Below are 27,500 nucleotides of genomic sequence, written 5' to 3' on the forward strand. Positions count from 1 at the left end.
ACTACTGTCAATTGCCATCATGTGTCATGGGCTGCTTTTATCCAATTGGGGCTTTTAGGAGAAACTAGAAGAGATTCGTTGGAGAGGAGAGTAATAGTGGCTGGTGTCTGCGACTCCCAGCTGACAGGTTCTGAGGTCGAACCTCCTTGTCTGCAGACCTGTAGGTATCCTTGAGCCAAGACGCTTCACCCTCTACCTGCTCCTTAATGGAACGTATCTGAGCTTTCGATGAAATCGTAAATAGAAAGCAAAAAGTAGAACAATGAATAAACAAAGGAGATGTATTGAGGAATTTGGAGCTGACTGGTTGATATAAAGGACAGGATGGAGGACAAGTGAAGGACCTTTATAGATGCCATCACATGACGGCATGGAAGTCCCCCTGCTGCCCTTGCAGAAATAATGACGTGACGGACACGTCGATTGTGGTTATGACTGCTTTGACTCCCCAATGGGGGGGGTCAATGCTAATCAGTTGAGTGATGACGAGACAGACTCACTCTGTCGGTCTGTCTTACTCTTCCCTCTTTTTCTCTCATTATCTGTCTTTCTGTCTCTGTGTCTGTCTGTATGCCTCTCTCACTCTCTCACTTTATCTCTCTCTTGTTGCTGTCACTCTTGTCTTACTCTTATTCTCTCTCTCTCTCTCTCTCTCTCTCTCTCTCTCTCTCTCTCTCTCTCTCTCTCTCTCTCTCTCTCTCGCTCTCTCTCTCTCTCTCTCTCTCTCTCTCTCCCCCCCCTCCCTTCCCATCTCTCCCCCCTCCCTTCCCTTAAGAGCGTGCTCTATTGCTCTTTATCTCACTGTGCTTGCATTGTGCCCAATTGTAGCAACAAGCTGCCATTGTTTCAGCGGATGGACCGCTTTGGGGGCGGGGGGGAGGGGTCATTAAATGTTTTAATCATTCACGTTTTCAAATTCCCATCCATTTCATCCCCCCTTGTAACATCCATCATGACCATGCTGATTGATGAGGATGGGCTCAGGTGCCATAACAACGACATTTTAGATGCATCAATTGTGATATGTATATCATTTGAAGTGCCGTCATTGAAATGGGTTTTCCTCCTGAATGCAGCTGTCCCCCCCGTATCATGCCATGATGCCTGGGGCTCAAGCTTGGTAGATCAGATTATGGTTGTCAGCGGAAGGATGAGTTGATGGGAGAGAGAGAGAGAGAGAGAGAGAGAGAGAGAGAGAGAGAGAGAGAGAGAGAGAGAGAGAGAGAGAGAGAGAGAGAGAGAGAGAGAGAGAGAGAGAGAGAGAGGGGGAGAGGGGGAGAGGGAGGGAGGGAGAGGGGGAGAGGGAGGGAGGGAGGGAGGGAGAGAGACCGACCAGCTGTAGGGAAAAGCTATTTCATTATTAAAAACAGGAAGAATGGATTTTGAGAGACTTTCAAAGCGAATGAGAGGAGGAAAGAGGAAACAAGGGTTTGTACTATTCGTAAATATTAGGCCACAAATGTTTACAAATGTTGAAATGTGGACCGACGGATGCTGAATCCACACATTATGCACAGAAATCACACACACACACACACACACACACACACACACACACACACACACACACACACACACACACACACACACACACACACACACCCTGCAGAAGATGATGTGATGTCTCCTTACTGTGTCTATATCCATGTTCACCTCCCCTCTTTACATATCTGAGAGTATGGAGTGTGTTGGATCTCATCCAGTTCTCTGTGGCAACAGTTTTAGGCCGGAGAATAATAGCCCTGTCAACCCGCGAATCCCTGCAAGACCAGTAAACTCTACCTCACCATAAGGAGGTTACGTCTACTGCCTTGGCTTCCCGAACACCGTGAGGTCAAGCTGTGATTGATGCAACCAGAGCTACCTTCGCTATGGACTCCTACACGATACACTCCCGCACTGCTGCATGATGTTTTATTTATCTTCCATCAGTGCCGAAAAAATCGTTCGAGGGCTTTACCAGGATCTCACTCTCTCTCCCTCTCTGCAGTTTGAGTTGTGTTTTCATTTTTAGAATGGCTGTTTTGTGAGCCGCAGGTTCGTCGTGGGAGAAGCACTCACAGCTGGCCAGGGCGCTCTATATAACGTTGATATTACGTCATTTATTAATGGCAGTGGCGGGTCCATCCAAAGAGACCTACAAGTCACATTTTATGTACATCACAGTCCTGCACTCATTCATTGCTATAAACCACAGTGCAGTTGCTTCTTACAATGTGTTTCCCAGCTGCAGATTATCTATCGATACCATTAAAGCGTTTGACCTGTCCTGCACAAACTAACAGACGATGATGACAGATCCGTAGCCAAAACTACTACTTATCGCATTTTAGTGTACAGTGCATATGTTCACAACAAATTGCTATAACAGGCAGATATGGACAGGGTAAAAGACACACCAAAATGTTAGACGTTGGAAGTCGCCAGAAAATATCAGACCAAAAATGGGTTCCCTGGGCCAAAACAGGCTGAATAGGATGCTGTAGTCTGTTCTGTCCTGATGTTTTACTTCTTGTGCTTACTCTTGTCCTACAGGCAGCTGCTGTCCCCCGGATACCAGGAGATATGGTACACTCCGTCTGGCAGCCGTCGCACCTCCACCCCTGGCCACACAGTAAGTCTGCCAGACAGTGTCTCACCTGCAACGCCCTCCCCCCCCCCCCCTGTATGACGGACATTATAGGATGGGGCAGAGGCTAAGTACATGATTCTCTGTTGCAGGGCCACTGTTTTTACCATGGGGAGGTCCAGGGCATGGAGGGGTCCAGTGTGGCAGTCAGCACCTGTTCAGGACTTAGGTAAGGGCTCACGCTTTGGGCAGCGTGGGATTTGTATTGCCCACGTTCTTAGGACGTTTGATGTTTTCCTATATCAACCCTATCTGCAATTGAGGCTGTACCCCCAACCACTCAATGGTACCCCCAACCACTCAATTGTGAGCAGTTCTACAATTGTTCAGCATGTCACATTCACGAGAAAGGTACATACACCGACCAATCAACACCTATCGACTTGCGACTTTGTTCGTCGCAGGTGGTCACTGTGTTTCTGGGTATACAAGGACAAAAATGTATGAGCAGAAAAAAAATAACCATAGTGCTGCTAATTCTAGTTAAGTAGGAAGTAAAAGAAGAATCGGGTAGCAAGTGCATTTCTCCCAACACCGTGGATGAATGGGTTCATGTGAGGCCTCAGTTCTATTATGTAAAGCAGTGGGGTACTTTAGTAGGTCACTGCCTCCCGATGTGGTTTCAAGTGACTACACTAAGAGAGACGGAGAGAGAAAGAGCCAGTGTTTTCCCCTGACATGGCGCCGGTGCAGCTGATATATCCTGCTCTCGGAGTCTCCAAGAGAGGAAAGGCTAACAGCTGAGGGACCAGCGCTGGATGACTTAGCTCTGACCTAGCCGCTGTGTTTGTGTATGGGCGTGCACATCGTGAGTGCAGCAGTGCACATCTGTGCAGCATCAACGGACCAATCGATGAATACATCCTCCTCCTGGTATACATTCTTTATTCCTTTCTGTGTCCGGGCGGAATCAAACCCAGCACTGGGGCTTAGGTGCGGATGCACCCACACAAACACACACACACACACACACACACACACTAAACCACACATGAATGCAAACAGACTCACACACGCACAAAAGCACACGCACACACTGAGCTTGATACGGATACATGAGGTCTCTGGGGATTGTGTCAGGGAGAGGAAGTCAACTATTGCCGTCCAGCCTCTCCAGATGCTTGTCACAGCTGCTGTGATTAGTGTTTGTTTGTGAGTGTGTTCATGTGTGCGTGTGCATGTGTGCATATGCAAGAGTTTGCACCTGGGTAGCGTGCGTTCGTGCATGTGATGTAATGATGCAATGAGGCAGCAGCCTGTGTGGCTCACATACCTGGTGGAGCTACACACACGTAGTGCCTGAGACACACAGCCGCAAACAGCACCGTCACACACCTCTTCTGCATATCGCATCCCAGATGGTAAAGCTCCTTTGTGCCACAATTTAGTTCATTATTAGGGGCATGATCATTTATTGTTCTTTTTGTGTTCTCCTCCCATCCAAAAAAGTACTGGGTTCGATCCCCTATGTCCCCGGCCTACCTGTAGTGATGCTTGCGGAACATTCCTAACCCTCCACCTGCACCTTAAAGACATTCACTGTTAGTCAATTTGGATGAATCCTGAAAAAATGCATTGATGCATTGAGAGAATATATTGATATTTCAATGCATTTCAGAGGAGGAACTGTGATGCTGAAATGTCGAAGCCGAGACCTCAATCATCGGAAACGATCTGATCAGGCGTCTGAGCATCGAAGTGTCTCTGCGCGGAACCACAAGGTTGCGTTTCTCCTCCGTTTCCCCAGGGGGCTGATATCTCTGAACACCAGCGTCAGCTACGTCGTCGAGCCTCTCCCCGTTGCCACGGATACCCCGTCGCCGCCTCCCCACGCCGTGTACAGAGCCGAGAGCCTCCGCCTGCGCAACGGCAGCTGCCCGCATCACCATGGCAACGAGGAGCACGAGGACTCTCTCGATCGTTTCATCCACGGAATGATGACGGAGCACACAGCGAGGGTGAGTTCCCTGCCGCCCAAAAAGGTTTTGAAACCCCCAGCCTAACTGAAAGTGCATCCTTGAGCAAGATGCCTTACCTGCTCCTGAGAGACATATGTATCTGAAACATTCACTTTGAGACGTTTTTGGATACAAGCTCCTGCAAAATGCACCAAAAGGATGACCGATAGATGGTTCATTTTCAGCCCACAGCTAAGCACGTTATCAAGATACAAACTATGTCCTCTATTAAGCGATTTTTGCACTGTAGCTCAGACTGTGACCTTTTCTCTCCAATTAAAGGTAAGACGAGACATCAGCCAGAATATGAAATACGTGGAGCTGCTGCTGGTGGCCGACCATGCCGAGGTTAGTTCACTATGAGCACTTGGTGTTACTGACGCCATATCCTGTTGCGATGATTATAGTGTCAATTTTTAAGATACCTCTTCCTGCACTGCGGTTGATAAAAAGTTGCAACGGTCACTTCACACGAATCAGAAGGGACTTTTTTTGTTCTAACTGACAGGAAGTTTGCACAAAATGACAATCAGCACTCACCTCCCTCCTCCCTGAGTGACCACACGGACATGGGTCCTGCATGACGCCTGTCTCTTTGTTACTGGGCGCTTTCTTTGCTTCTTCCCGTTCTTCCTTTTAGCATTTTTTGCTTTGCGTGTTTGGTTGTTGAAGCCGTTCCTTGGGAGCGCTGGTATCAGTAGCTTGGCCTGTTCCTCCAACGTCAGTCAACACTGACCTCCTGCTCCTGCCCGTGAAGGAGTACTGCCTCTTTGGATGACAAAAAAATGTTCGGGGAGACTGGAAGACCTCATGCCATGTTACAGAACAAAACACACATATATATAGAGCTATTTAACACTTATTTTAACAAATAGCTATCAGTTGTCAGCACCTTTGATATGCAATGAAAAAAAAACGTCCCTTGTTACAATGGGAACGGTTTTCATTATAATGACATAATTATGGTAACGGTGTTGCCATGGTAATGGAAACCAGGTAACTGGGCTATTTAGTTGTCCCCTAAAGGGACATAAAACCAATCTGTTCTTATGTTGTGAGTGTCTTTATAGCTCATATCCTAAAATGAAAATGTGTATCCGTTCCAGTTTGAAAAGCACGGCCTTGATCTCGACCGAACCAGGAGGAAGCTACTGGAGGCTGCCAACCTGGTTGACAAGGTAACTACTACCCTGCTACCCCACTCACCCTACCACCCGCTACCCAAACACACTCAGCGAGCCTGGATACATACAGGAATTAGATATGGCTGAGGTGTGCATTACACATTTGACAAAACAATCTACAACCAATCAACAGAAATTTGCAAATAACGAATCAAAGGAGCGCAAAACAATGAATGCCAATTATAAAAAATCCACAACTCAAAAACTGTTACCGCCATGCAGGTCGTAGGTGCAAGTGCAGCCATTCCTTTTGGCTTACTCACAGTCACACACTCCATGTATGCGTCCAAGCGTTGACGGAGCAGACCTCTGATGTGCTTCTACCTCGGGATCCCTCTCCCAGTACTACAGGGCCCTGAACATCCGGGTGGCTCTGATCGGTCTGGAGGTGTGGTCGAACCGGGACCAGATCGCCGTGTCGGACAACCCCTACAGCACGCTGGCAGCTTTCCTGGCCTGGAGACGCAAGCAGCTCCGCGCCCTGCCCAACGACAACGCCCAGCTCATCACGTGAGTGGCCCGGCCCTGCCTCGCCCACCTCACCCACCTCGCCCACCTCACCCACCTCGCCCACCTCGCACACCTCTCTCTACCTCTCTCCACCTCGCTCCACCTCTCTCCACCTCTCTCCACCTCTCTCCACCTCGCTCCACCTCGCTCCACCTCGCTCCACCTCGCTCCACCTCGCTCCACCTCTCTCCACCTCTCTCCACCTCGCTCCACCTCGCTCCACCTCGCTCCACCTCGCTCCACCTCGCTCCACCTCTCTCCACCTCTCTCCACCTCGCTCCACCTCGCTCCACCTCGCTCCACCTCGCTCTACCTCCCTATACCTCTCTCTACCTCTCTCTACCTCACTCTAGTTCGCTCTACCTCACTCTACCTCCCTATACCTCTCTCTACCTCTCTCTACCTCACTCTAGTTCGCTCTACCTCACTCTAGCTCTCTCTATCTCACTCTTCGTCCCCCTCCATGTCCCCATCTCTGGGCTTGATTTGCGACTCCAGATTGCCTCCAATTCTAGGAAGTTCAATATTTTTTTTAAGTATTTTTTTTTAATTTACCGGCTTACCGTCAATGCAAATGACAGTGCTAGCTGTTTTTCGGCGTTTTTCCCAAGTGGAACTCACTAGCGGTGCTGCCTTGTTGCAGGGGGATTTCGTTCCAGGGCACCACCATCGGCCTGGCACCCCTGAAGGCCATGTGCTCTGACTACCAGTCCGGGGGTGTGAACGCGGTAAGACCTTCAACATGGGCTGTACTTACGTTGACCCCGTTACGCTCTGGTCACCTGATGATATTAGTAATCGTTAAGTTCTCCCTCAGCCTCCTTTCATGATAAAAACTGTATACTTAATGAGCAGAGTGCGATGGTTTTGTTAACAAACTCTGCTTTAGCACAGTAGACACATAACACCAGTGATCACATATTCGTCCAGAATCAGTCAAACCGACAAACGTATATTTACCATTACGTTTAGGTTAATTAGCAGACGCTTTTATCAAGAGCTACCTTCATGGTTCATACACACATTCCCACACCGACGGTGGATTCAACCCTGCGAGGAGAAAGCCCGCTCGTCGGGAGCAGTCAGGGTGAGGTGTCTCGCGCGGACACACCTCGACACTCGGCTAGGAGGAGCCGGGGATGGAACTAGCGACCTCCCGGTTACAAGTCAACCTGCACTTGGCCAGCATACATTAGACTCTCCACCCTGTCGTCCTGTCGACCACGCCCTTCACTCCCTGCTCCCTCTGCCCCGCCTCCCTGTACCAGGACCACGCTAAGTCAGCGGTGGGCGTCGCCGCCACCATGGCCCACGAGATGGGGCACAACTTCGGGATGAGCCACGACGGGGCGGGATGCTGCCAGGCCCGGCCCGAGGACGGAGGCTGCATCATGGCCGCGGCCACCGGGTGGGCCACCTCGTCTAAACCCCTGCTCCCCCCACCCCCCCCCCAGCCCCCACGCGATGTTGTCTATCCAGAGACACTTTGTCCCCTTCTCCTCCTTCCTCACTGTACTTGGAGCTATTCGTCTCAAAGTAGATGCTTTTTTAGACGTCCATTAACCAACTGATCCAGGGAAGAGAGAAGAAATGAATCCCAGGGTCGATTGAGTCGTGGGTGGAGGTTTATTTTGTTATTCATGTAGAAGGTAAAAATTAAGGATAAATCATAGGAATAGAATCAAGGCTATCCTGGTTTGCACTGATGTTGTTTGTTGACGAGAATAGTCTCCTGATCTCCTTATAAGAGAAAACATACAATCCCTCTTTTGAAGGTTTCCTTCTCATCATTCGTCTGTTTTGTGTATCGACTCATCTTAACGTTACCATGGTGATGCTTACCCCTATCTTATCTTCACAAGACCTGTCTAGGACATCCTCAACCCCCATAGTGAACACTCCTAAACCATGCAACCATATTGTAAAACCTTTGCATGTATTCTTCTTTAAGATAGTACATGTACAGGTTTTACTTTTTGGTTGTGTTGTTTCGGAGTGTCAACATGTGTCAAAATTCAATCGTGTCTGACATATTATGCGTCCATATATGTGCTCCACATATATAGGATATACATATCTGCTCTTTAGATGAAATATGATGTGCAAAGTCCACTCAGCACAATTAAAACCTGTTGCCATCAATCATTCAAAAATATCATGATTTATGTTCTCACATTTGGCTTCAGTGCTATTGTGTCGAATCCAGCCATCAAATGCCTAAAGGGATTAAATATTCACACAGTGAGACACATTTGCGTCTGCGTAAAACTCGACCATGTATCCTTCTTGAAGACGGTACATTTATTTTCCCCAGGGACCCCTTCCCGCGTGTGTTCAACGGCTGCAACCAGAGGGAGCTGTCCCGGTACCTGGGCTCGGGAGGGGGGAAGTGTCTCTTCAACCTGCCCAACACCAGGGCCATGTACGGGGGCCAGCGCTGCGGCAACGGCTACCTGGAGGACGGCGAGGAGTGTGACTGCGGAGGCGAAGAGGTACGCACCGGTCAGGCGGCGTGTGGAGGAACTGGGGGTGGACGGGGCAGGGGGGGTGGCGGGGGAGGTGGGAGGTGGGAGGTGGGTTCCTCTGATGCAACACAGGAAACCAACTCAATGGATGACACTCACACACACACACACACTTACTCACTTTGTAATGAGCTTTGTGTGCCTGGCAAAAAAGGTGTTATGGAAATACTGTACAATGTCATTATTACAGAGGCTTTTCTTTAATCGTTTTGTATCCGTGTGGGTGTGTGTGCACAATGAGGCGTTGTGTGTACAATGTGCCGATGTGTGGGTACTTGTGTTAATCTGTGTCCATCTCAGTGCATCGGAGTGAGTAGTGGTGAATGATTACAATGTGCCGGTGAGTGTGTACGTGTGTTAATCTGCCTCTACCTCAGCACATGGGAGTGAATGGTGAGTGATTCCTTGCACCGTGTGTTGCAGTGTATTTAGTGTCCCACTAATGTTCTTCTGGTGGCTAGGAATGCACCAGCCCCTGCTGTAATGCCAACAACTGTACGCTGAAAGCCGGGGCCGAATGTGCCCACGGAGTCTGCTGTGATGACTGCAAGGTATTCATATCCATACCGACATTCCGACAGTCGTTTCTTAGCTTTTCCATCGCTCTTCATCATCCATTATTTGGTATAGGCTTCTATCCAAAGAATTTTGTGAGCTTTGGAGGCATCTCATTAATGAGCAATAGGCAGGAAGGCATCTCAACATTCAATCGTGTCTGACAGTATGCGTCCATATATGTGCTCTATATATGTAGGATATATATCTGCTCTGTAGATGAAATATGATGTGAAAAGTCCACTCAGGACAATTAAAAGCCGTTGCCAACAATCCTTCAAAAATATCATGATTTATATTCTCACATTTGGCTTTAGTACAATTGTATTGAATCCAGCTATCAAATGCATAGAGATATTAAATATTCACACAGTGAGACACATTATATGTGTCTCACTTATAACGCTTATATCGAATAATTGATATTAGTTATTATAGTGAAAATAATTTGATAATTCCTCACAGCCACATGCTTTTAATTAAAATGGCCTAATATCTCCCCCTCTCTCTCTCACTCCTCCTCTCCCTCCCCTCACTCTCTCTTTCCCTCTCTCTCTCTCCCTCCCTCTCTCTCTCTCTCTCTCTCTCTCTCTCTCTCTCTCTCTCTCTCTCTCCCTCTCCCTCTCCCTCTCCCTCTCCCTCTCTCTCTCTTTCTCTTTCTCTTTCTCTCTCTCATTCTCTCTCTCTCCCACTCTCTCTCCCTCTCTCTCTCTCTCTCTCTCTCTCTCTCTCTCTCTCTCTCTCTCTCTCTCTCTCTCTCTCCCTCTCCCTCTCTCTCTTTCTCTTTCTCTCTCTCTCTCTCTCCCACTCCTCCTCTCTCTCTCTCTCCCACTCCTCCTCTCTCTCTCTCTCTCTCTCTCTCTCCCTCTCTCCCTCCCTCCCTCCCTCTCTCTCTCTCCAGCTGAAGAGTCCCGGGGTGGAGTGTCGCGCCCCCTCTGGGTCATGTGATCTTCCCGAGTACTGCGACGGCAAGGCGGAGTCGTGCCCGGCCAACTTCTACCTGGTGGACGGCGTGGGGTGTGGCGGGGGGCGGGGCTACTGCTACACCGGCATGTGTTTGAGTCTGGAGCAGCAGTGTCGCTCACTGTGGGGGGCCGGTGAGTCCAACGCCAGGGGAGACACCATGGGTCTGGTCTCACAAATAAGTGAGACCAGACTGTGGACTAAATATATATATATATATATACATATTTATTTATTTATTTATTTTATTTATTTTTTTAACCTTTATTTTTCCAGATAAAACATTAAGAAAAGTTTCTTATTTACAATATTGATCTGGTCAAATATCTTATGACAGACAGCAGACGAGCTCAAAAGACGGTTTAATGGGGGGGCTCGATTTATTTTGCTTGGGGATCTGTAAGAGTGTAGTACAGCCAACTCAACATCGGCCAGCACTAGTTAGCCTGCCTGGTGGGGCTACGTGTATTGAGGCGTATTGCTCTTCTTTTATGGTTCTGATCTGCTTTTAGCATGTGGAAATGCTAAAAGCAGACGCCATTTAAAAGAATATTAAACACAGCAAAGCCCAAATGTACATTATATGAAACGCTAATTCTATGTCCTTGTGAAATCTAATTGTACGTGTTGTTTGAAGTGCAAACCAACCACAGCTGGTGAAATCAGGATGTCAGGTTACACTTGGGTGTCTAAAATGCAGCAAATAGAATCAACTTCTACAACAGATACTAAACCTGAACACACAGATACTTAAAGAGACCCAAAACTAGGTAGAATAAGCGTTTACTGGAACGCCAGCCAACTGGATGTGAAAACACATTCTCTCTCTCTCTGTCTCTCTCTCCAAGGCAACTCACTAGTTAGGCTGAAAACAAATAAAGCATACAATCGATATTGAAGTGAAAGTTTACACAATAGTGCTTTGCATGAGGAGGTTTCTAAACAACAATTGGAAAGACTTAGCTATAGGAATCAAATGAGTTAGTGTATTTTATTACATGTTATATATACATGTGTGTAGGTATTTGTGTGTGTGTGTGTGTGTGTGTGTGTGTGCGTGTGTGTGCGCGTTTGTGCCCTTGCGTTTCATGTGTGTGTTTCATATTGTTTGAAATGTGTACCTGGCTATGTCTTCTCTCAGAGAGTCATCTGTGACTGACTTTCCTGTGTTTAGGTGTTTCATGTGTGTGTGTGTGTGTGTGCTACTTAACGTTTCAAATGTGTACCTGCCGGTGTATTCTCCCAGATGGTCACCCCGCGCCTGACGTGTGTTTCGAGCGGGTCAACAAGGCGGGGGACTCCTTCGGGAACTGCGGTAAAGATTTGCTGGGGAAATACCGAGGCTGCAAGGAGAGGTGAGAGACCTTATATGGTCGACACAAATAGGACACTCTGTCGTGATTCATATTCTAATGTGTACGTTTAGAGACAGATATAGAAAAGAGGACTCTAGTATTAAAATACTAGTCGTATTATGATTCATATCCTTGAGATAAAGTAGCATATGCTTTGTCTTGTGAAAAGAGAGCACATTCTTACTCATACGAGTGATTAAGGGAGTGCATGGGGTTGTCCATCATCATTGGTTCTGTAGTCTTGTACACTGGTGTGATTAGATATCCATAGGCCATCTTGTGAGGTGATATCCATCAGAAAATCTATAGAATACGCAGCAAACAAACCAACCCAGCAAAAGGACCCTTCTAAAGTGTTGCAACCTTCCTCCCGTCGAATGATGATGGCCCTCAGTCTGATGTTATTAGCGTTCAAGGCCTCAGGTGCACCGAGTTGATCCAGTCAACTCTTTTCCTTTCTTCTCCTTCCTGCGCGTTCGCCAGAGACGCTAAATGCGGTAAGATCCAGTGCGCGAGTTCGGCCATGAAGCCCATCGAGACCAACGCCGTTTCCATAGACACCACGGTGGTCCAGGGCAACGGGGTGATCCTGTGCAGGGGCACCCACGTCTACCAGCCCGGGCAGGAGGGCGCGGGCCAGGGGGACACCCTGGACCCGGGGCTGGTCATGACCGGCACCAAGTGTGGGGCGGACTCGGTGAGAAGGGGGACGGGGGAAGGGGGGGGGGGTGTTTGGGGCTGTGATCGGTGATGTGGTCGGTGTGTTTAAGGGTTTCAGACATTGTGTATCAGAAATTGAGTATAATATATTTACTACAAAGTATTTACTCATATTTAGAGCAGATTGATTGTGTTCTTTATGTAGGTAAATTGTTATGAATGTAAGAAAAGGAAAGATGAATTATAATACATTAAAAAAACTCACGTAACTTTGAACCGAACAAGCCTGACCCAATGCGTTTCTCTCATCGTTCAGCGCCCTCAACTCTGTGTGCATGCTGATCCTTGAATTAAATTCAAATTTGGCTGCACTCGTTTTCCTTTACCCTTTGTTAAAGGAATAAATGTACTGTCCACTTTCTCCTTCTCCACCCGTGTCATTCCACCTCGGCCCCCTACCTCTGCAGCTCTGCTTCGAGGGACAGTGCCGCAACGCTTCCTTCCTACGGGCAGGAGAGTGCAGTGCCAAGTGCCATGGCCACGGGGTACGTAACCAGCCTGTGGGGGGGAGGAAGGGGAAGAGAGAGAGGAGGTGCTGGGAACAGGAGGTGCTGCTCGGAAAATGAAAAAGAGCTGGGCTGTCAGACTGCCAAGCGTGGCAGGGAATATCCGGCGAGCCAAGAGTTGCTACGCTACGTCGGCTTACACACTGAAGAGTGAACCAAGCCCAGCCCCGTTCCCTGGATCTCAGTCCTTCCACCTTATCATAGGTCAGATGAGACTCATGGCAGAGTGCATCCAGCGTTTCCCCTGCATGCACCCCTGCATCCAGCAGTGGTGCAGCGCCCCCGCTGGATGACTGGCGCCATTGCAATCAGTTGTGCAAAATTCATGAATTAGAAATGATCTTGGTTCTATTGTTTTTTTTAACATATATTTAATAGGTGCCCCCTACTGCACCCCCCTCAATTGTAACATTGTCATTGGAGAAATCGTGGGTAAAAATATTGACAGCAAAATAGTGTCTGTTATACAAGAATAAAAAACACATGATACTGTTGATGGCATTAGCTCATGAACGGCTTTAGTCTAAATGGACGCAGCATCAAGAGATAAAGGAACACAACAAGTAACTTGAATATAGAAAGTAGCCTACAAATTTGAATTTATAGACAGTATTATGAAAAAAACATTGGGGAAACACTGGTATCAGTAGAGAGTGAAACTCAGGATACATAAACACATAACGATTCTGCAATCGCTGTCTGTAACCGCTAATGTTTTGTTCCTCCTTCCTCTTTCTCCTCAGCTGTGTAACAACTACCACAACTGCCACTGTGATTCAGGCTGGGCCCCGCCCCTCTGCGACCGGGTGGGGGCGGGGGGTAGCGTGGACAGCGGACCAGTCATCAGTCGGGGTGAGACGCCTTGTCATCCATTGGTCCCCTCGTCACCCAATCAACTCAAAGTGATCCCGAATCAGCTTTGGAATCACTTATTTTCTTTTAAAAAAATCAAACTTTTTTTAACAGAGCCTTTTTTTTTTTATCAGGATTTATCAGACATTACAAGTGGAGCAACATAAGTGATGATGATGCGCTCTAATGTGTATCCAGCCTTACAGAAGCTAAAATGTGCTAGCCTAGCGCCATCATCAGAAGTCCCTTCCTCTGTGTGTTTCTGGCTGAGCAGGAGGCCTCCTTCCCCTCCTGCTGATCCTGCCCTTGGTTCTGTTTCTGGCGCTGGCCGCCGTTACACTCGGGTGCTGCTACAGGCATAAGCTCCGCCCCCTGAAATCCCCCGCCACCGCCCGGATGCCGCAGTAAGTCCACCCTACACCGCCTCCGTCCATCCATCCATGTTCCTCATCCGTCATATTCCCGGCTCAGGGTCAGAGGTCAAACAGCCGCCCATACTCCGTGGTTATTTATACTGAAGCTCACCGGGGAGAGATTGTGGGAGACGTTTGGCTGAGTTCCAGGCCATCATTGATCCCTTGCTGAAGGCTGTGTGTCTGTGTGTGTGTGTGTGTGTGTGTGTGTCTGTGTGTGTGTCTGTGTCTGTGTCTGTGTGTGTGTGTGTGTGTGTGTGTGTGTGTGTGTGCGTGTGCGTGTGTGTGTGTGTAGAGGTCCCAGACCAGCTGAGGCCAAGACTCCGCCCACCACAGGCCCCGCCCACGGTCACAGCAACCCCACCTTCTCGCTTAAGAGACAGGAGTCTCTCCAGCAGGTACGGGCGAAGGCCCAACTCACCTCTGTTTAACAAGCAACCGCAGCTTTGTTTAGCGTTTATTCAAATCGAGCCTTTCGTCAGATGCATTTTTATTCAGAGCATCTCTCAGTGCCCTCAGACAGATGTCTCTCAGGAGCAGGTAGGGGTTAGGCAACTTCCCGTTTACTTAACTTCCCCGGTTGTAGAACACTTTTGCCTCTTCACTGTCTTGCCCAACTTCTCCATCTCAAAGCGCCTGTTCCCCTCCCCCAGTCCACCCCGCGGCCCGGCCCGCCCTGCGCATCCCGCTCCAGGTATTCCATCGTGAGACCCACCGGGAAGCCTCCCCCCGTACCGGCCTACGCCACCAAGCCCGCGCTCGGACCCCCACCGGTCCCGGCGCAGGGGCCTCAGACCTCGGGGCCCGCTCCGCCCCAGTCCCGCCCCACCCCTCCTCCACCTCCTCCACCGGCTCCTCCATCCGTCCACGCCGGCCGGCCGAGGAAGGGGCACACACCGCCTCCTGCTCCGCCCCCGCCTCCGCACCTCGGGGTCCAGGGTTCTGATCCGGGCCCCCCCAGCCCCCGCCCGGAGGCCCCGAACCGACCGCCCCCACCCTGTCCCGTGAGAAGGACCGTTCCGGTGAGATCAGAGCTGAAAACCAAAATAACCCCCGCCCCGTATTATTATCCAGCGCTGTTGGTGTTTCTGATTGGTGTAAGGAATAACAATAGACATGGTATTAGCAAAAGCAATTGCGAAAGCTTTTGTTGACCTGGGTTGTCCTGTACCTTGGAGTTGCTCTATGTTCGGTTCACCGGATAATTGAGGAAAAGACGATGAAAATTTAATTGCAAACATTTTTTTGGTAAGAAAATAACAAAGTGCAATAAAAAAGCATGCATTTTTTCTTCAACTAAAAAACACTGAACCCCGAAATAAAATATATTTGACACCGTTTAAAAATACCTATGTAACTGATTCGAGTAACCATGTGTCGCTGGTATTATTTTCCTTTGTAACAGGAGCAGCCACCGAAGAAGTCTCTCAATGTGACCAATGACGCTTTCGAGAGAGGAAAAGCTGCATTTACGCCATCTGCTGGACAGAAAAAGTGAAACAGGTGACCTGGTTAATCTGTCTGAAATTATAAATTATAATTTATTATACATTATTCTAACATAATATGTATTTATGTAATAAATTAATAAAAATGCCCAGAAAGTTTTTTTATTGATTTGTTTTATCAATGTTAGTATCAGAAATTACCTTCATTTTTTATATTTTGTATTTCTTCCAGGAACTTAAGCCAGATATCAGGGAGGATATTGTGGTGCACCACTCAAAGCCCTTAACTGGACAGCCTGTCTCTATCTCCATCATTTATATGTTTCACCCCTGGCTGAACGTGGCTAGAGGTTCGTAAGTGAACTAAGAGAAGGGCTTAGGCTTTGTGTTGTCTGTGTAGTTAGGAGGAACAGTGGTTATTCTGTACCTAACGTTATTTTAACCTACACATTATCTTATCCATCTTGAACCAACCAAAGGAGTTGGATTCAAGCCCTGCTGGATGTTTAAAGATTTGCACCAATGACACCTGATTTTATATATTTTCTCTGAATGCAAACAATTCTTATGTTAATTTGATCATCTCCTCGACCCCTTTAAAAAGCCAAATCTGGAAAAAAAACGTTTCACTTCAAAGGGAAGCAGAAGGCATGTTGCACTGTTATATCTGGTAAACTGTTTCTATCATGAATGTGAAAGTTCTACCTGTGGTAGCCTACTTGTGGGCATTGACCTGTGTTGTGTTCTGAGGATATGTTGTGTTATGTTGTGTACAACATATCTTCTCTTGCTTTCATTTGCGGTCTTGCAGGCCGATAGGAGATAGGCCTCATCAGTGTTATTTTTATGTATAGCCATAGACATCTCCTGACCTTGGTCCTGATTTTTTTTTATTTGATTTTGATATATTTCGATACGATTGTTGGAGCCTCTCCTTGTGATGTAGCAGAGTAATGCAAACATTTCCCCCTGTTGTATTTATTCCACCCCGGACAAAACACAAAGTGATTGTATGTTTACATTGCAGCCTGTGTACGAGTAGTTACGAGAAAATGAGCCGAACAAGCTTTACCGGGATATCTTATATTAAGAACACATTGGCTATCATGTGGCTTTTGTGCTTCATAAATGTTGACGGATCAGATGCAATGAGCTGGATTCATGGGAATCATCGAATGTCATGCATGCTTTGTGTATGTGTATATGTTTATGTTAATAACTAGGGACGCCTTTGTTTTTTTATCTGTAGCAATAACTGTATATATCGGTGTATTTCAAGGGTATGTATCCCGTTAATGTGGTGCACTTTTAGCGACTTCTGCTGAAACACCAAATCCCAGGTCTGGTTATTAGGTTGTGACAGGGACGATCAGTCAGGCCTTTGTCCTTGTTGTTGACCTAGTTCACCTCCTCATGTTTTATCAGTTTTGTTTCGCCATGAGTTTACACAACAAGGGGAACGGTGAAAACGAGGGACTGGACAAATTACGCATATCTGTGTTCGATTTACAGCCCTGGATGTTATAGATATGTCAGACGCTGAAATGAAAGTCTCACAGCTCTGTGACAGGAAACCTTGGTCTTTTTAAGGTTCGGAATGACCTTAGACCATCCAAAATATTGTTAATATTTAGTTCATATTAAGTTACTGAATGTATTGTCTGTTGAGAAATAAGGCTTCCATGGCCAATTACCTGCAGTGTAAATGCCTGGGGTGTACATGCACTATTTTGACATGCTGAAACACTTCCATATGCGGTATGTCACCTGATCATCACACTTATGCAAATGTAGAGGCAGGTCAAAGCACTGTGCCTTCAACTGGATTTCAAATAAACCTATACAAATGAAACTTTATTTGTCTATGTTGGCATATTTCACTATTATTTTGCCCTTCAATGTATACTCTAGATCCCAGAAGCAAATACTCAATAAGTCTACTACACATTAAGCAGACTACAAATAACATGATATAACTAGTATGCCAGGACTCTTGTCGAGAGGGGTAGTTACCAAACTCGGCCGATAGGTGGCATTGTAACACATCTTCTTTGGTAACAATTTAATACTTCAGCAGACGACGCTCTGTGTCGATTCAAACTATACCTCACAAAATACGAAATTCCTCTTTATTTTGCTAATAATGTTTGGAAAGATTTGTGGAAAACGGGTTAGGTTGAAATTTACTTTTTGATACAAACGTTAGACTACTCTGTCTCAGTGTGACTAGAAATGGCAAACACATCCAACTTTATCTTGATTCCACAACGGCCTCCAAGGCTTGTCTCTGTAGTGTGCGGCCCATTTACTATTTACTGTGTCGTCATCCCCCCCTGTGTACTGTAGAACACAGCTAAAGGTGGCTGCTCTTCACATCTCTCTATGTTTCATAGACATGAAAGACTGAAGTATTCCAATCAAAAGCCCTCTTTAAATACCAACACCAGACCCCCCATGAATCAAACCCCTCTTACACTTTGACACACACACACACACACACACACACACACACACACACACACACAAACCCTCACGAAAACACAAATTGATTTCTTTGGCTGACACACACACGTAGCCAACCACCCGTACTACTGTTCATCGGGTGCCCAGCGAGGGTCTCCATCCATCACACAGCGAGAGGAGGGGGGGGGGGGGGGGGGGGGGGGGAGACTGAGGCCCAGGCCAAGGGGAACACGCTTCACATATAGGCTCCCTAATTGCAGCCGTGACCCCCCCTTCTCTCCCTCTCCCCCTCCTGCTGGGGATAATTAGCTAGTCATGGCTGGCGTGTCACTTCCCGTGGTGTGTCATTCATTAGAGGGGAGGATTGGCTGAGACATTTAAACGAGTGGGCTTGCCACCCCAGCGCGGCGGGAGTGCGCCACTCACAGCCAGGGTGGAGTCTAACCTGCTCAGGGCTCCCCCACCTGTGCTTAACGACCTCGTTAAGGCGACCTCGTTAAGGCACCCTCGTTAAGACTCTGTGGTGGGTCACCTGTAATGCGGGATGCCACACGTTCCACATCCACCTTCACTCTCTCAGTGCCATATGAATGTTTCACTGGGCCCCTGGGCTCCAACATTCAAGTACCCCCCCCCCCCCCCTAAAAACAATAATTGCAACGTGGACATCATCACCGAGTGCATTATAATGAATGCACTTGGTGCAATCATTACAATTATGATAACATTTTGAAACACTTAGCGCTTATTATAGAACTCAATACAGAGGCAAACTGTAGGCCTAATGCTTCAACGCCCTCAAGTGCTTTTAAATTAAGACCATTTATAATCCACAGATGCACAAATGCCAAACATTAACAAGTGTTGCCCATGTGCTTTATCCAGCCCTGTTCACTCTATTTACACTATGGTTATGTTATCAGTGTTATAATACCCTTGTACCGTGTGATACCATTGTGTACCATGTTCTTCTGCCCGTTTACATTCTTCTCTTCCATTCTTTCATTTAGCAGGGCTAATGTCTATTTGACGTATTAACATATTACTCAAGAGTAGAGCAATAACAGCGCACCATTAGCGTTGGAGCAACTCTGAGTGTTGCGTTCTGCATGACTGCAGAATCACTGCAGTCACATCATTTGGTTTGTGTTGCCTCCCTATGTTCACAGATAAATGATGTAGCCTATGCTAAAAAAAAGTCAATAAATCCTTATAGTCATGTAACAACACAGAAACAACAAACACAATCTAGTCTTCACAATTCTTCCACCCTGTCTCTACATTCTGGTGAGGGATAGATATTAGATATTAGAGGAATCCTTTGTTTAGAAAAAAAGGACCACAAATAATCCGCAACTATCCTCTTGAATCTGCACGTTATGAATCCGCAATTTGGCTTGGGAGATTCAGCATGACGTCTAGTGTGTAAACATCCCAACATAACAACACAAATGTCAGGAAACCACTAATCAGACAACTCAAATAAACTCTTCAGGCGCAGTTTTGCTTATTATTTGTGTTTTTGACACACACATGAATTGAAATGTGAGTATGGCTCAGTTCTGGCACCATGGTGACCCAAGGGTGATGCCTTAATTGGTAGCTCTCCTGCATGAAGATACTAATGCAAAAAGCCACCCTCAGCTGCAGTGAGAATCAGGTATGGCTTGGTGGTCTACAGGCTAATGCTAGCCTGCTCGGGGACTAATGATGGGGTTAAGCGGTCTGTCAAATGATCACCCTCCTCTGGTGGGGAAAGGTCACCATCAATAATTTATGGGAGGAAAATGTCATGTGGGAGGGAGAGGGAGAAGGAGGTAGTGAAAGAAAAATAATGACCTAAATATTATATATCTTTTGTCTTCTCTTTGTTTTCCTTACTTTTCATTTCACCAGTCGGTTCTTTCACAATACAAAACGCCTCCTAGTCTAGTGAACCAGCCCATGACGTGTACTAGTACTAGTTTCATGAGCAGCTCAGCTGGAGAGAATCTACAAAAGGCATCAGTGTGTTGCACTCTGCCGGGATGCTGGTAAGGCATATCGATCGCATCTCACGCGTGACATCACTTCCTGTTATCTTGCAAGCCCCCCTTCCCCCATCGTGTGGGGTTTTGACCTATCGGGTAATTCGGGTTTGCTTTGCGAGATGTCGAAGAGAAAATCCCTAACGTGTCCCCCAACGGTTGGGAGAAGACTTGCACGATGGCAGCCGGTTCAAAGCAGAGCCCTTTCCCACTAATGAGATCACCTGCTGATCCTAATCTGCCCTTATGAAGATGTATTTAATGACCAGGGGCCCACAGGGGGTCCATCTGACGATGTCTGATCCCTGTCGTTAGCTGTGCATTCGTGCGTGTGCATGTGTGTGTGTGTGTGTGTGTGTATGTGTGCGCGCCTTTGTGTATACATTTCAGAAATGCAATCAGAAGAAGTTGAATTTATCCATTAAATTGATTATTGATATAAATTGGTTCACCTATGTGAGAGGGAAGAACACAGCTATACAGTATTAATCTATATTAATGAGACAATTCAGGAATTGGAGTGACGTATTTTTTGTAATTAACTTTATTGGTAAAAGCACATGACAATTTAACCATCATTACACAAATACATATTACAAAATCCACTTTTACACCACCATATCGTTATTTAAAATGTTCCTTGGCCGGCCAATGAGACTAATATGAAAAAAATGTCAATGTTTAATTGACATTTGACATAATTAATCTCAATATATACCTCAAGGGATACCCACAGTAACAGTAGTATTACAGCTTAAAGCCTTTAATATTCATGACATTGCACATATTTGTTACCTTTTACTAATAGCTTTTAATATCAGCCATCAAAAATGTGACGACAAACAAAAGACAATACCTCAAACTCTGAATGCAGATGCATTTGCGATTTCTTTACCACAAACTCTGCTCTGCTGATCAAACTAACGCTAATCGGACGCCTTACTTGTGATGTGAGCCCGGGCCAGCGATCAGATCACCGCCTTCCCCACTGTCTCCCCCCCTCCCTGGTGCTCCCAGGGCACGGGGTCGTTTTCATCCGTCACAGACCCAGCCACTCTCTCGTGCCAGAACTGCTCCACGTCGGGCAACGCGACGCCGTCTTTCAGGCTGTTCTCATCCACCTCCGTCCCGCCGCCTCCGCATCCCTCCTCCTCCTCCTCCTCCTCCTCCTCCTCCTCCTCCTCCTCCGCCTCCTCCTCCTCCACCACCGCCTGGGGCTGACGCAGACTCTCCGTGTTGGGGCCGTGAACAGATGTGGCGGAGCCCTGGGGAGGGCGATCCTCTCTCTGCTGGCCCGAGGTCTCCGGTCTTGGGTGAGGGGACATCAGGGACGTGGGGTTGTGGGGCCCGGGCTTGGCCTTGGGCGGGGGTTGCTTGCGCAGGGTGAGCCGCCTCCAGAGGCCCCAGTAACCCTCGCGGAACTCTTCGGAGAGCGACAGCACCACGAGCGGGTTCACCAGCGACAGGGAGAAGGTGAGCAGCTGAGCGGAGAGGGAGAGCAGGAGGGGGGGAGAGGAGCCGACCTGCTCGCCCCGCTCCCTCTCGGCCAGGTGACGCTCCCACATCCACACCACCCAGTGGGGCAGCCAGAGCAGAGCCATGGCCGCGGTCAGGCAGAAGATCATCAGCGTCAGCTTCCGGGAGCGGATCTGGGTGCGCAGGTTCTGCGTCTTGGTGGCCCGTCGCTGGCGCCGCCCGTACGCCTTCCAGAAGTAGAGCATGGCGAAGCTCAGGGGGAGGCAGAACACCGCCAGGGGGTACGCCTTCACGTACACCCACATGAAGTCCCGGCTCTCCGGGGGCGGCGCCATCACGCACACCAGCCCGCGGCTCTCCCGCCGCAGCGTGGCGAACAGCAGGTGGGGGGCGGTGACGGAGAAGGCCGTCAGCCAGGTGAAGAGCAGCACCACCAGGATGGAGCCCGGGCGGAGGCTCACCTGCTTGTTGGGGCCGGAGACGTAGCGGTAGCAGGCCTTGGCCATCACCGCCACCGTGAAGCTCTTGGCCGCCATGCAGGACTGGAAGAACCAGTCAGCCGTCTTGCACACGGGCCAGCCCAGCGTCCAGCTGGAGCGGTGGTAGGCGGCGGCGCGGAAGGGCACGCTGAAGGCCAGCACCAGGCCGTCGGCCAGCATCAGGTTGAAGATGAGGCCGTTGACCAGGGACAGCTTTCCCCGGCGGGCATTGGACACCAGCACGGCCATGGCGCTGAGGTTACAGGCCAGGCCCACGGCGCACAGCACCCCCAGGAGGGCGGGGACCACTGAGCGCAGGTCCCCGGGGTCCAGGTGCTGGTAGGAGCCGCGGTCCAGGTAGAACCTCCGGTCCACCGAGCTGCCGTTCGACGCCGTGCCGTTGTCCGAGCCGGGCGGCTCGGTATCCATGGTGACGGAGTTGACGGCGGCAGACGGTCGGGGGGAAAAAAGTCCAACGTCGGAGGTCACAAGGAGATGAAAGGAAAGTTTGCAAGATTGACGATGTTTCACGACGGGTAAAACTAATAAAAGTCCCTCTGGAGTGGGATCTAATACCAACTTGTTGAGAGGAACAGCCGGTCCCTGGTGGTGTTCGGAGGAGCTGGAGGTGTCTGCTTCCGTACGTCTGCTGTGAGTAAGCACAGGCTCGGCAGCCCTGCTATAAATATGAGCTTTGATTGACAGCCTCATCCCCCAGCTGATTCAAACGTTGGGCATCGTCTGCAGTCCTGTGGGGCCAATTAAAAAGGACATGTCTTTTATCATTTATTATTGCATATGTGCATTGGCTTTGTATTAGGTCTCCCCTTCGGTTGGTGCGTATGTTCAGTCAGGATTGTAGCAATGAAGGATCAATAGGTTGCCATTATGTAGGCTATCAGATATTGCAGTCTTTTAAGATTTAGGAATAGAGGCTTCAAAAAGCATGTAGTATGGTTTTATTGTGCATTTATGTAAAATGTCTATAGAAAGTCTCTATAGTCTATATAAACAGTTTCTTTAATTTCTGATTATAAGGACAAAATGCATGAAAGTAACTGTTAAGAAATCAACTGGCATCTACATGTTACATGTTGTGGTGGTGTAGGATAATTGAAAAGGTAAAAATATGCAATTTTGTAAACATTTGAATATGTATGCATTCCATGTATCATAATATATTCAATGCTGAATGACGTTTGTACTACATCTATTCCATGTTCCGAAGTTGCACTAGGCCTATACTGTTAAAAGACAGTGGTTGTTTAATTAGGACATTATCTTTTCATTTTTTTGCAATCTTGAAATTCATTCTTAGTAGTCCCAGAAATCAATCTTAGTAATTTCGTCCCCCGAATAGAACACAAAGAGCACTTTTGTGACCATTAGTCCTGTTAGTTAGTTTGACCAGGAAATGGAACCACTATCATTTTGATCAATTTTACATTTTCTTGTAAATTGAGTATTCATTTTTCTTCTTTTTTTCTTACAATGTTCACAGCAATTACTTCACAGCTATGGAGGCAAATCACTGCCATAACGTTTTGAATTCTGAATGTCTAGCAATTGAATTCTTAGTGTTTTGGAAATTGATTAACTTGAAATGCCATGAATTTCAAAGAAGTGAATTCAAAACGAATACATTCAGATTATTAGGATTATTATTAGGAGTTGAGATTTAAATCAACAAGATGCAATGGCTTTTAAATTTCCAAATATTATGGCGGTGATTTTATTTATCACTTTTTGTCCACATGGGGGCAATCTTGCACAATTAGGTAAAATGTTGAGTCAGTTATATTCATATGATTTGATGATTTAATAAGGCCAGACAATAAGGTTACCAACACCGTGAATTCAACTTGCACATCTTTATTCTTTTTTTAATCAAAGAAAGTTCAGTAAGCATAAAGACTGCATGGTAATTAATTGCCTTTCATTACATTCTGAGCTATAAAACATTTTTTTCAATTAGAAGATTCACAAGGATTTGTTTAGAAGACGTACTGTTTAAAGGAACCACGCTGAATAATTCCCTGAATTCACAGAGTCTTGTCGGTTATTCTTTTTCATTCCTACGGGACCAGAAAAAAATCCCATCCCTCCCTCGATCAAGGCGTCTGGTCGGGTCAAACGTCCCAAAGGAAATCACAGATCAGTGACAAAAATAACCTGCTTCCGTCTGGAGAAACATGAAATGGCCTCGACAATCGGCTGAAACTCGATGCGTGTAAACAACAGGCTACTTTTTATAGGACAACGGGCTGAAAACACTTTCCTTGCATAGCATCTTGGTGTAGGTATCCAAATGCAGCGCATGCAACACCGACCTGTCTGGAGCTAAACACACCGTTGGTCTAATGCCAATGGACTGCTCGATAAGAGTCGTCCTACCGATCCAACAGCCGCTTCATGAAGGTGCCGTGACCAACTAAGGATTAGTTTGGAATGACTCTGCATTAAGTGTAAAACATTACGAGAGAGAGAAAGAGAGTGTGGATCTATTTGGTCAGAAGCTCGTTGACACTGACTAGAATTAACTGTTGTGGTTTCTGCTTGAGTTAATTGGTTGAAAACAGTTTTGTCGTTTTTGTTTCGTGGACGTCACAGTGGGACAGATGATCCCTTAAACACACTTAGTCCGCGCCAAACCCGCAGACTTTTGTACTTTCTCTGTGCGATCTGTTCCTTTTCTAGAATGAAAAAAACGAAAAACCAAGAACGAAATCCTAAAATAACATTTCATTGAAAGACATTCAAAACTCCTGCCTTTGTCGAAGCCCTCCCGCCCCCCTCCCCCACCCCTTACATCAAACCCCCAAATACTAAAAAGAAGGCACCACAGCTTCTAAACAGAATCGTTTGACCAAGAGGGAAGGACTCGATAAAAATGACGACGGCCTCGAAGAACGACCATTGGTTCTTCCTCCTTCACAATGACAACACATACGTTTCTCACTCGAGGGACATTAACATAAAAATACTAAAAATAATACAAGTTAAGTCACAGGCATTAACACAACAGCTGCTGTCTTCGATTTCCAGTGCTACCAAAGCAAATAAGTTCTGGATCATTTTCCATTGGTATAACAGTCCAAATTCAGACAGATCACCACCGGGAGTGGGGGTGGCGCTGTCTGCTGAGGCCCCATGATGACATCTCTAGTCTGAGAACCTTTGGGGTTAAACGCATGCACCGCAGCATTAGCAGAACGGCCACCAGGGGGTGCTGTCGTCACGTTGAGCATCCCTCGCTTGCTGTAGATTCCTTCCTTCGTCCATGTGCTCTTTGTTCACAGATCTCACATCCGTCTTTTTTTGTAAAATAATTGTCTTTTCGATCTTCCAGCAGTGCTCTTTGCAAGGACACAGATTCATGGCCTATTCGAGGGGGAGGGGGGGAGATGGGTGTCTGTGTGGCTAAATAAATTAAATTCAACGAGTTAAGAGTTGCGGACACACAAAACAGCTTGTGCAAGGTTTCTTTTTTGTCTCGTGTGATCTTTTTATTCCGGGCGTAGACGTATCGGTTTTCTATCCAGCTGTATCCAGGCTGGGATAGGGTTTCACTTTCCAAACCGTCTAATTTGTCCCTCAGTGTCAAAAACCAGTCACAGGATACCCTACCGGACATTCAACCTTTCCCAGGATGCGCTGCACCGCCTTAAGCGATGAAGAGAGCTGTGAAACCTAACCAGGACGAACAGGAGGAAGGAAGAGCAAATCCATCCCAATCGCTCTCTTCCTTCTTCTCCATGCACCTCTCTCTTGGCCCTACTCCCTTGAGCGGGGTTAAGGGCTGGTACGGGGGTAGTAGTAGTAGACGGGGTGGACGGATTGGGGCAGTAAGAGGGTGCAGATGGAGGTCTAGTTGACTTTGTCCTGGAAGATGTAGAGGTTGTTGGTGGCCGCCACGGCGATGATGTTCTCCTGGGGGTGCCAGGTGGTGTGGAGGATCTTCTTGCTGAAGTCCAGGCTGTCCACGCTGATCTCGTCCTTGCGACGCTTCCCCCCGACGCACACCTGAAGGAGCAAACAAAGAGCAAGAATTACCCTCGAGGAAAAGGTGACTCACACCAGTGTGGCTCACACGTAATCCGGTGACTTGGCTGGGTCTTAGGCTCACGGCGTCACCTCGGTACGTCACAGCCGCCCTCCCCAGGGCTGAACTCGATTGCCCCGAGTTCGGAACACAACGTTGTGGCGTGTACCTCATCAAGTATTCAGCAGCAGTGAAGGGGGTCTAGGTTGGAGACTTATTATAAGTCGCTTTGGGTAAAAGCATCTGCTAAATGCCCTGAATGTAAATCCAAATGTAGACGTCGGGGTTGAACGCAGGTCCTTTCGGCTCGGAGTTAACACTTTACTCCAACCATGACTCGATATGTAGACGGCTGAATGTTTATCCCTCACAGTGTGTTGCACATGTATGGTTTACGCTACCTTGCGGGGTTTGAGGATAGCCCTGGGCTTGCTGTTCTCTCTGGACGCCTCCAGGGTGACGTCACGCTTGGTGTTGCGGTCAAACATCCGGAAGAAGTTGTTGTAGGAGCCGGTCATGATCACACTGGGGACCAGAAAGACATGGTCGTTGAGAGGAATGGGGGGATGAGTGTGTCTGGGTTAGGTGGATGGATGGATGGATGAGTTGGGGGGGGGGGGGGGGGGGGGATGAGTGTGTGTATGGGGGGGGGGGGGGGGGGGGGCGTCAGTTGGATGAGTGGGTTGGTGCTAGGTGCATGGATGTGTAGATGGGGTAGATAAAAGGATGGAAACCTTAGAGGATGAGACAAATGTCAGAACAGATTGTCCATGATCCATAGATTTGAGATGCAGTGATGGGGGTGGCTGATGTGTGACTGGATGGATGTGGAGGTGGATGGATGGAAGGGAGGGGGGAGGATGGATGATTAAATGGTTGAATGGAAGGATGATGGCAGATGGATCATGGAAGGGTTGATAGATGTATGGAGGAATGGACAAACTCATGGAAAGACGGATAGGTGATAGAATGATGGATGTAGAAACAAATCTATGCTCGGCTGAGGTGTCTCACCTATCTGATCCGTTCCAGACGCACTCAAACTTGTCGAAGATGCAGTCGTTCTCATACAGAGAGCAAAGCTTTCCTCTTAGGTAGTCATGGACCTGAACACAAAGGAGCACATAAGAACATAAGAATTCCTGTTACACAAGCTTTGGTGGTTATATAACCAAGATAAGCCAATTGTTTATGGCTGATAACTACTATAAAAAGCCCAAATGGTTTGGTACCTGCTTCATTAGTGGATGATTAGGAACCTTACCAATTATTAACGATGCTAAACGACACACAGGGCAGAAAGCAGCCTCGGCTGGCTCCTATTTTCTCGTCACCTATCTTTTGTTTTACCGCGGACGAGCACGCATGCATAATCTCCAGAGGCATATGCTCTTC

General features: G+C 47.5%; 3 protein-coding genes across 3 annotated transcripts in view; 1 reads left to right on the top strand and 2 right to left on the bottom strand.

Annotated features, from left to right (window-relative positions):
• The window catches only part of adam19b (ADAM metallopeptidase domain 19b), a 22,535-nt gene extending 7,160 nt beyond the window's left edge, over positions 1–15,375 (top strand). The window contains exons 4-22 of the mRNA XM_056600132.1: positions 2,536–2,614; positions 2,722–2,798; positions 4,377–4,587; positions 4,870–4,935; positions 5,694–5,765; positions 6,115–6,281; positions 6,925–7,009; positions 7,550–7,689; positions 8,596–8,773; positions 9,268–9,357; positions 10,263–10,458; positions 11,571–11,679; positions 12,163–12,376; positions 12,807–12,884; positions 13,649–13,757; positions 14,032–14,161; positions 14,466–14,568; positions 14,824–15,192; positions 15,349–15,375. Of these exons, the coding sequence (XP_056456107.1) occupies positions 2,536–2,614; positions 2,722–2,798; positions 4,377–4,587; positions 4,870–4,935; positions 5,694–5,765; positions 6,115–6,281; positions 6,925–7,009; positions 7,550–7,689; positions 8,596–8,773; positions 9,268–9,357; positions 10,263–10,458; positions 11,571–11,679; positions 12,163–12,376; positions 12,807–12,884; positions 13,649–13,757; positions 14,032–14,161; positions 14,466–14,568; positions 14,824–15,192; positions 15,349–15,375 (2,500 nt within the window). The remainder of the gene's footprint in view (positions 1–2,535; positions 2,615–2,721; positions 2,799–4,376; positions 4,588–4,869; positions 4,936–5,693; positions 5,766–6,114; positions 6,282–6,924; positions 7,010–7,549; positions 7,690–8,595; positions 8,774–9,267; positions 9,358–10,262; positions 10,459–11,570; positions 11,680–12,162; positions 12,377–12,806; positions 12,885–13,648; positions 13,758–14,031; positions 14,162–14,465; positions 14,569–14,823; positions 15,193–15,348) is intronic.
• A 5,701-nt stretch (positions 15,376–21,076) lies between these two features.
• gpr151 (G protein-coupled receptor 151) lies at positions 21,077–22,492 on the bottom strand. The gene has a single exon (XM_056600133.1). It carries the CDS (start codon positions 22,490–22,492, stop codon positions 21,077–21,079), a length of 1,416 nt encoding a protein of 471 aa, XP_056456108.1.
• Positions 22,493–24,873: 2,381 nt separating this feature from the next.
• The window catches only part of LOC130390794 (serine/threonine-protein phosphatase 2A 55 kDa regulatory subunit B beta isoform), a 13,331-nt gene continuing 10,704 nt past the window's right edge, over positions 24,874–27,500 (bottom strand). The window contains exons 5-7 of the mRNA XM_056600938.1: positions 27,120–27,211; positions 26,507–26,630; positions 24,874–26,086 (exon numbers count right to left, since the gene is read on the bottom strand). Coding sequence (XP_056456913.1) covers positions 25,931–26,086; positions 26,507–26,630; positions 27,120–27,211 — 372 coding nt within the window. The 3' untranslated portion in view covers positions 24,874–25,930. The remainder of the gene's footprint in view (positions 26,087–26,506; positions 26,631–27,119; positions 27,212–27,500) is intronic.

Source organism: Gadus chalcogrammus, chromosome 10, assembly GCF_026213295.1.
Source record: "Gadus chalcogrammus isolate NIFS_2021 chromosome 10, NIFS_Gcha_1.0, whole genome shotgun sequence".
Lineage (NCBI taxonomy): Eukaryota > Metazoa > Chordata > Actinopteri > Gadiformes > Gadidae > Gadus > Gadus chalcogrammus.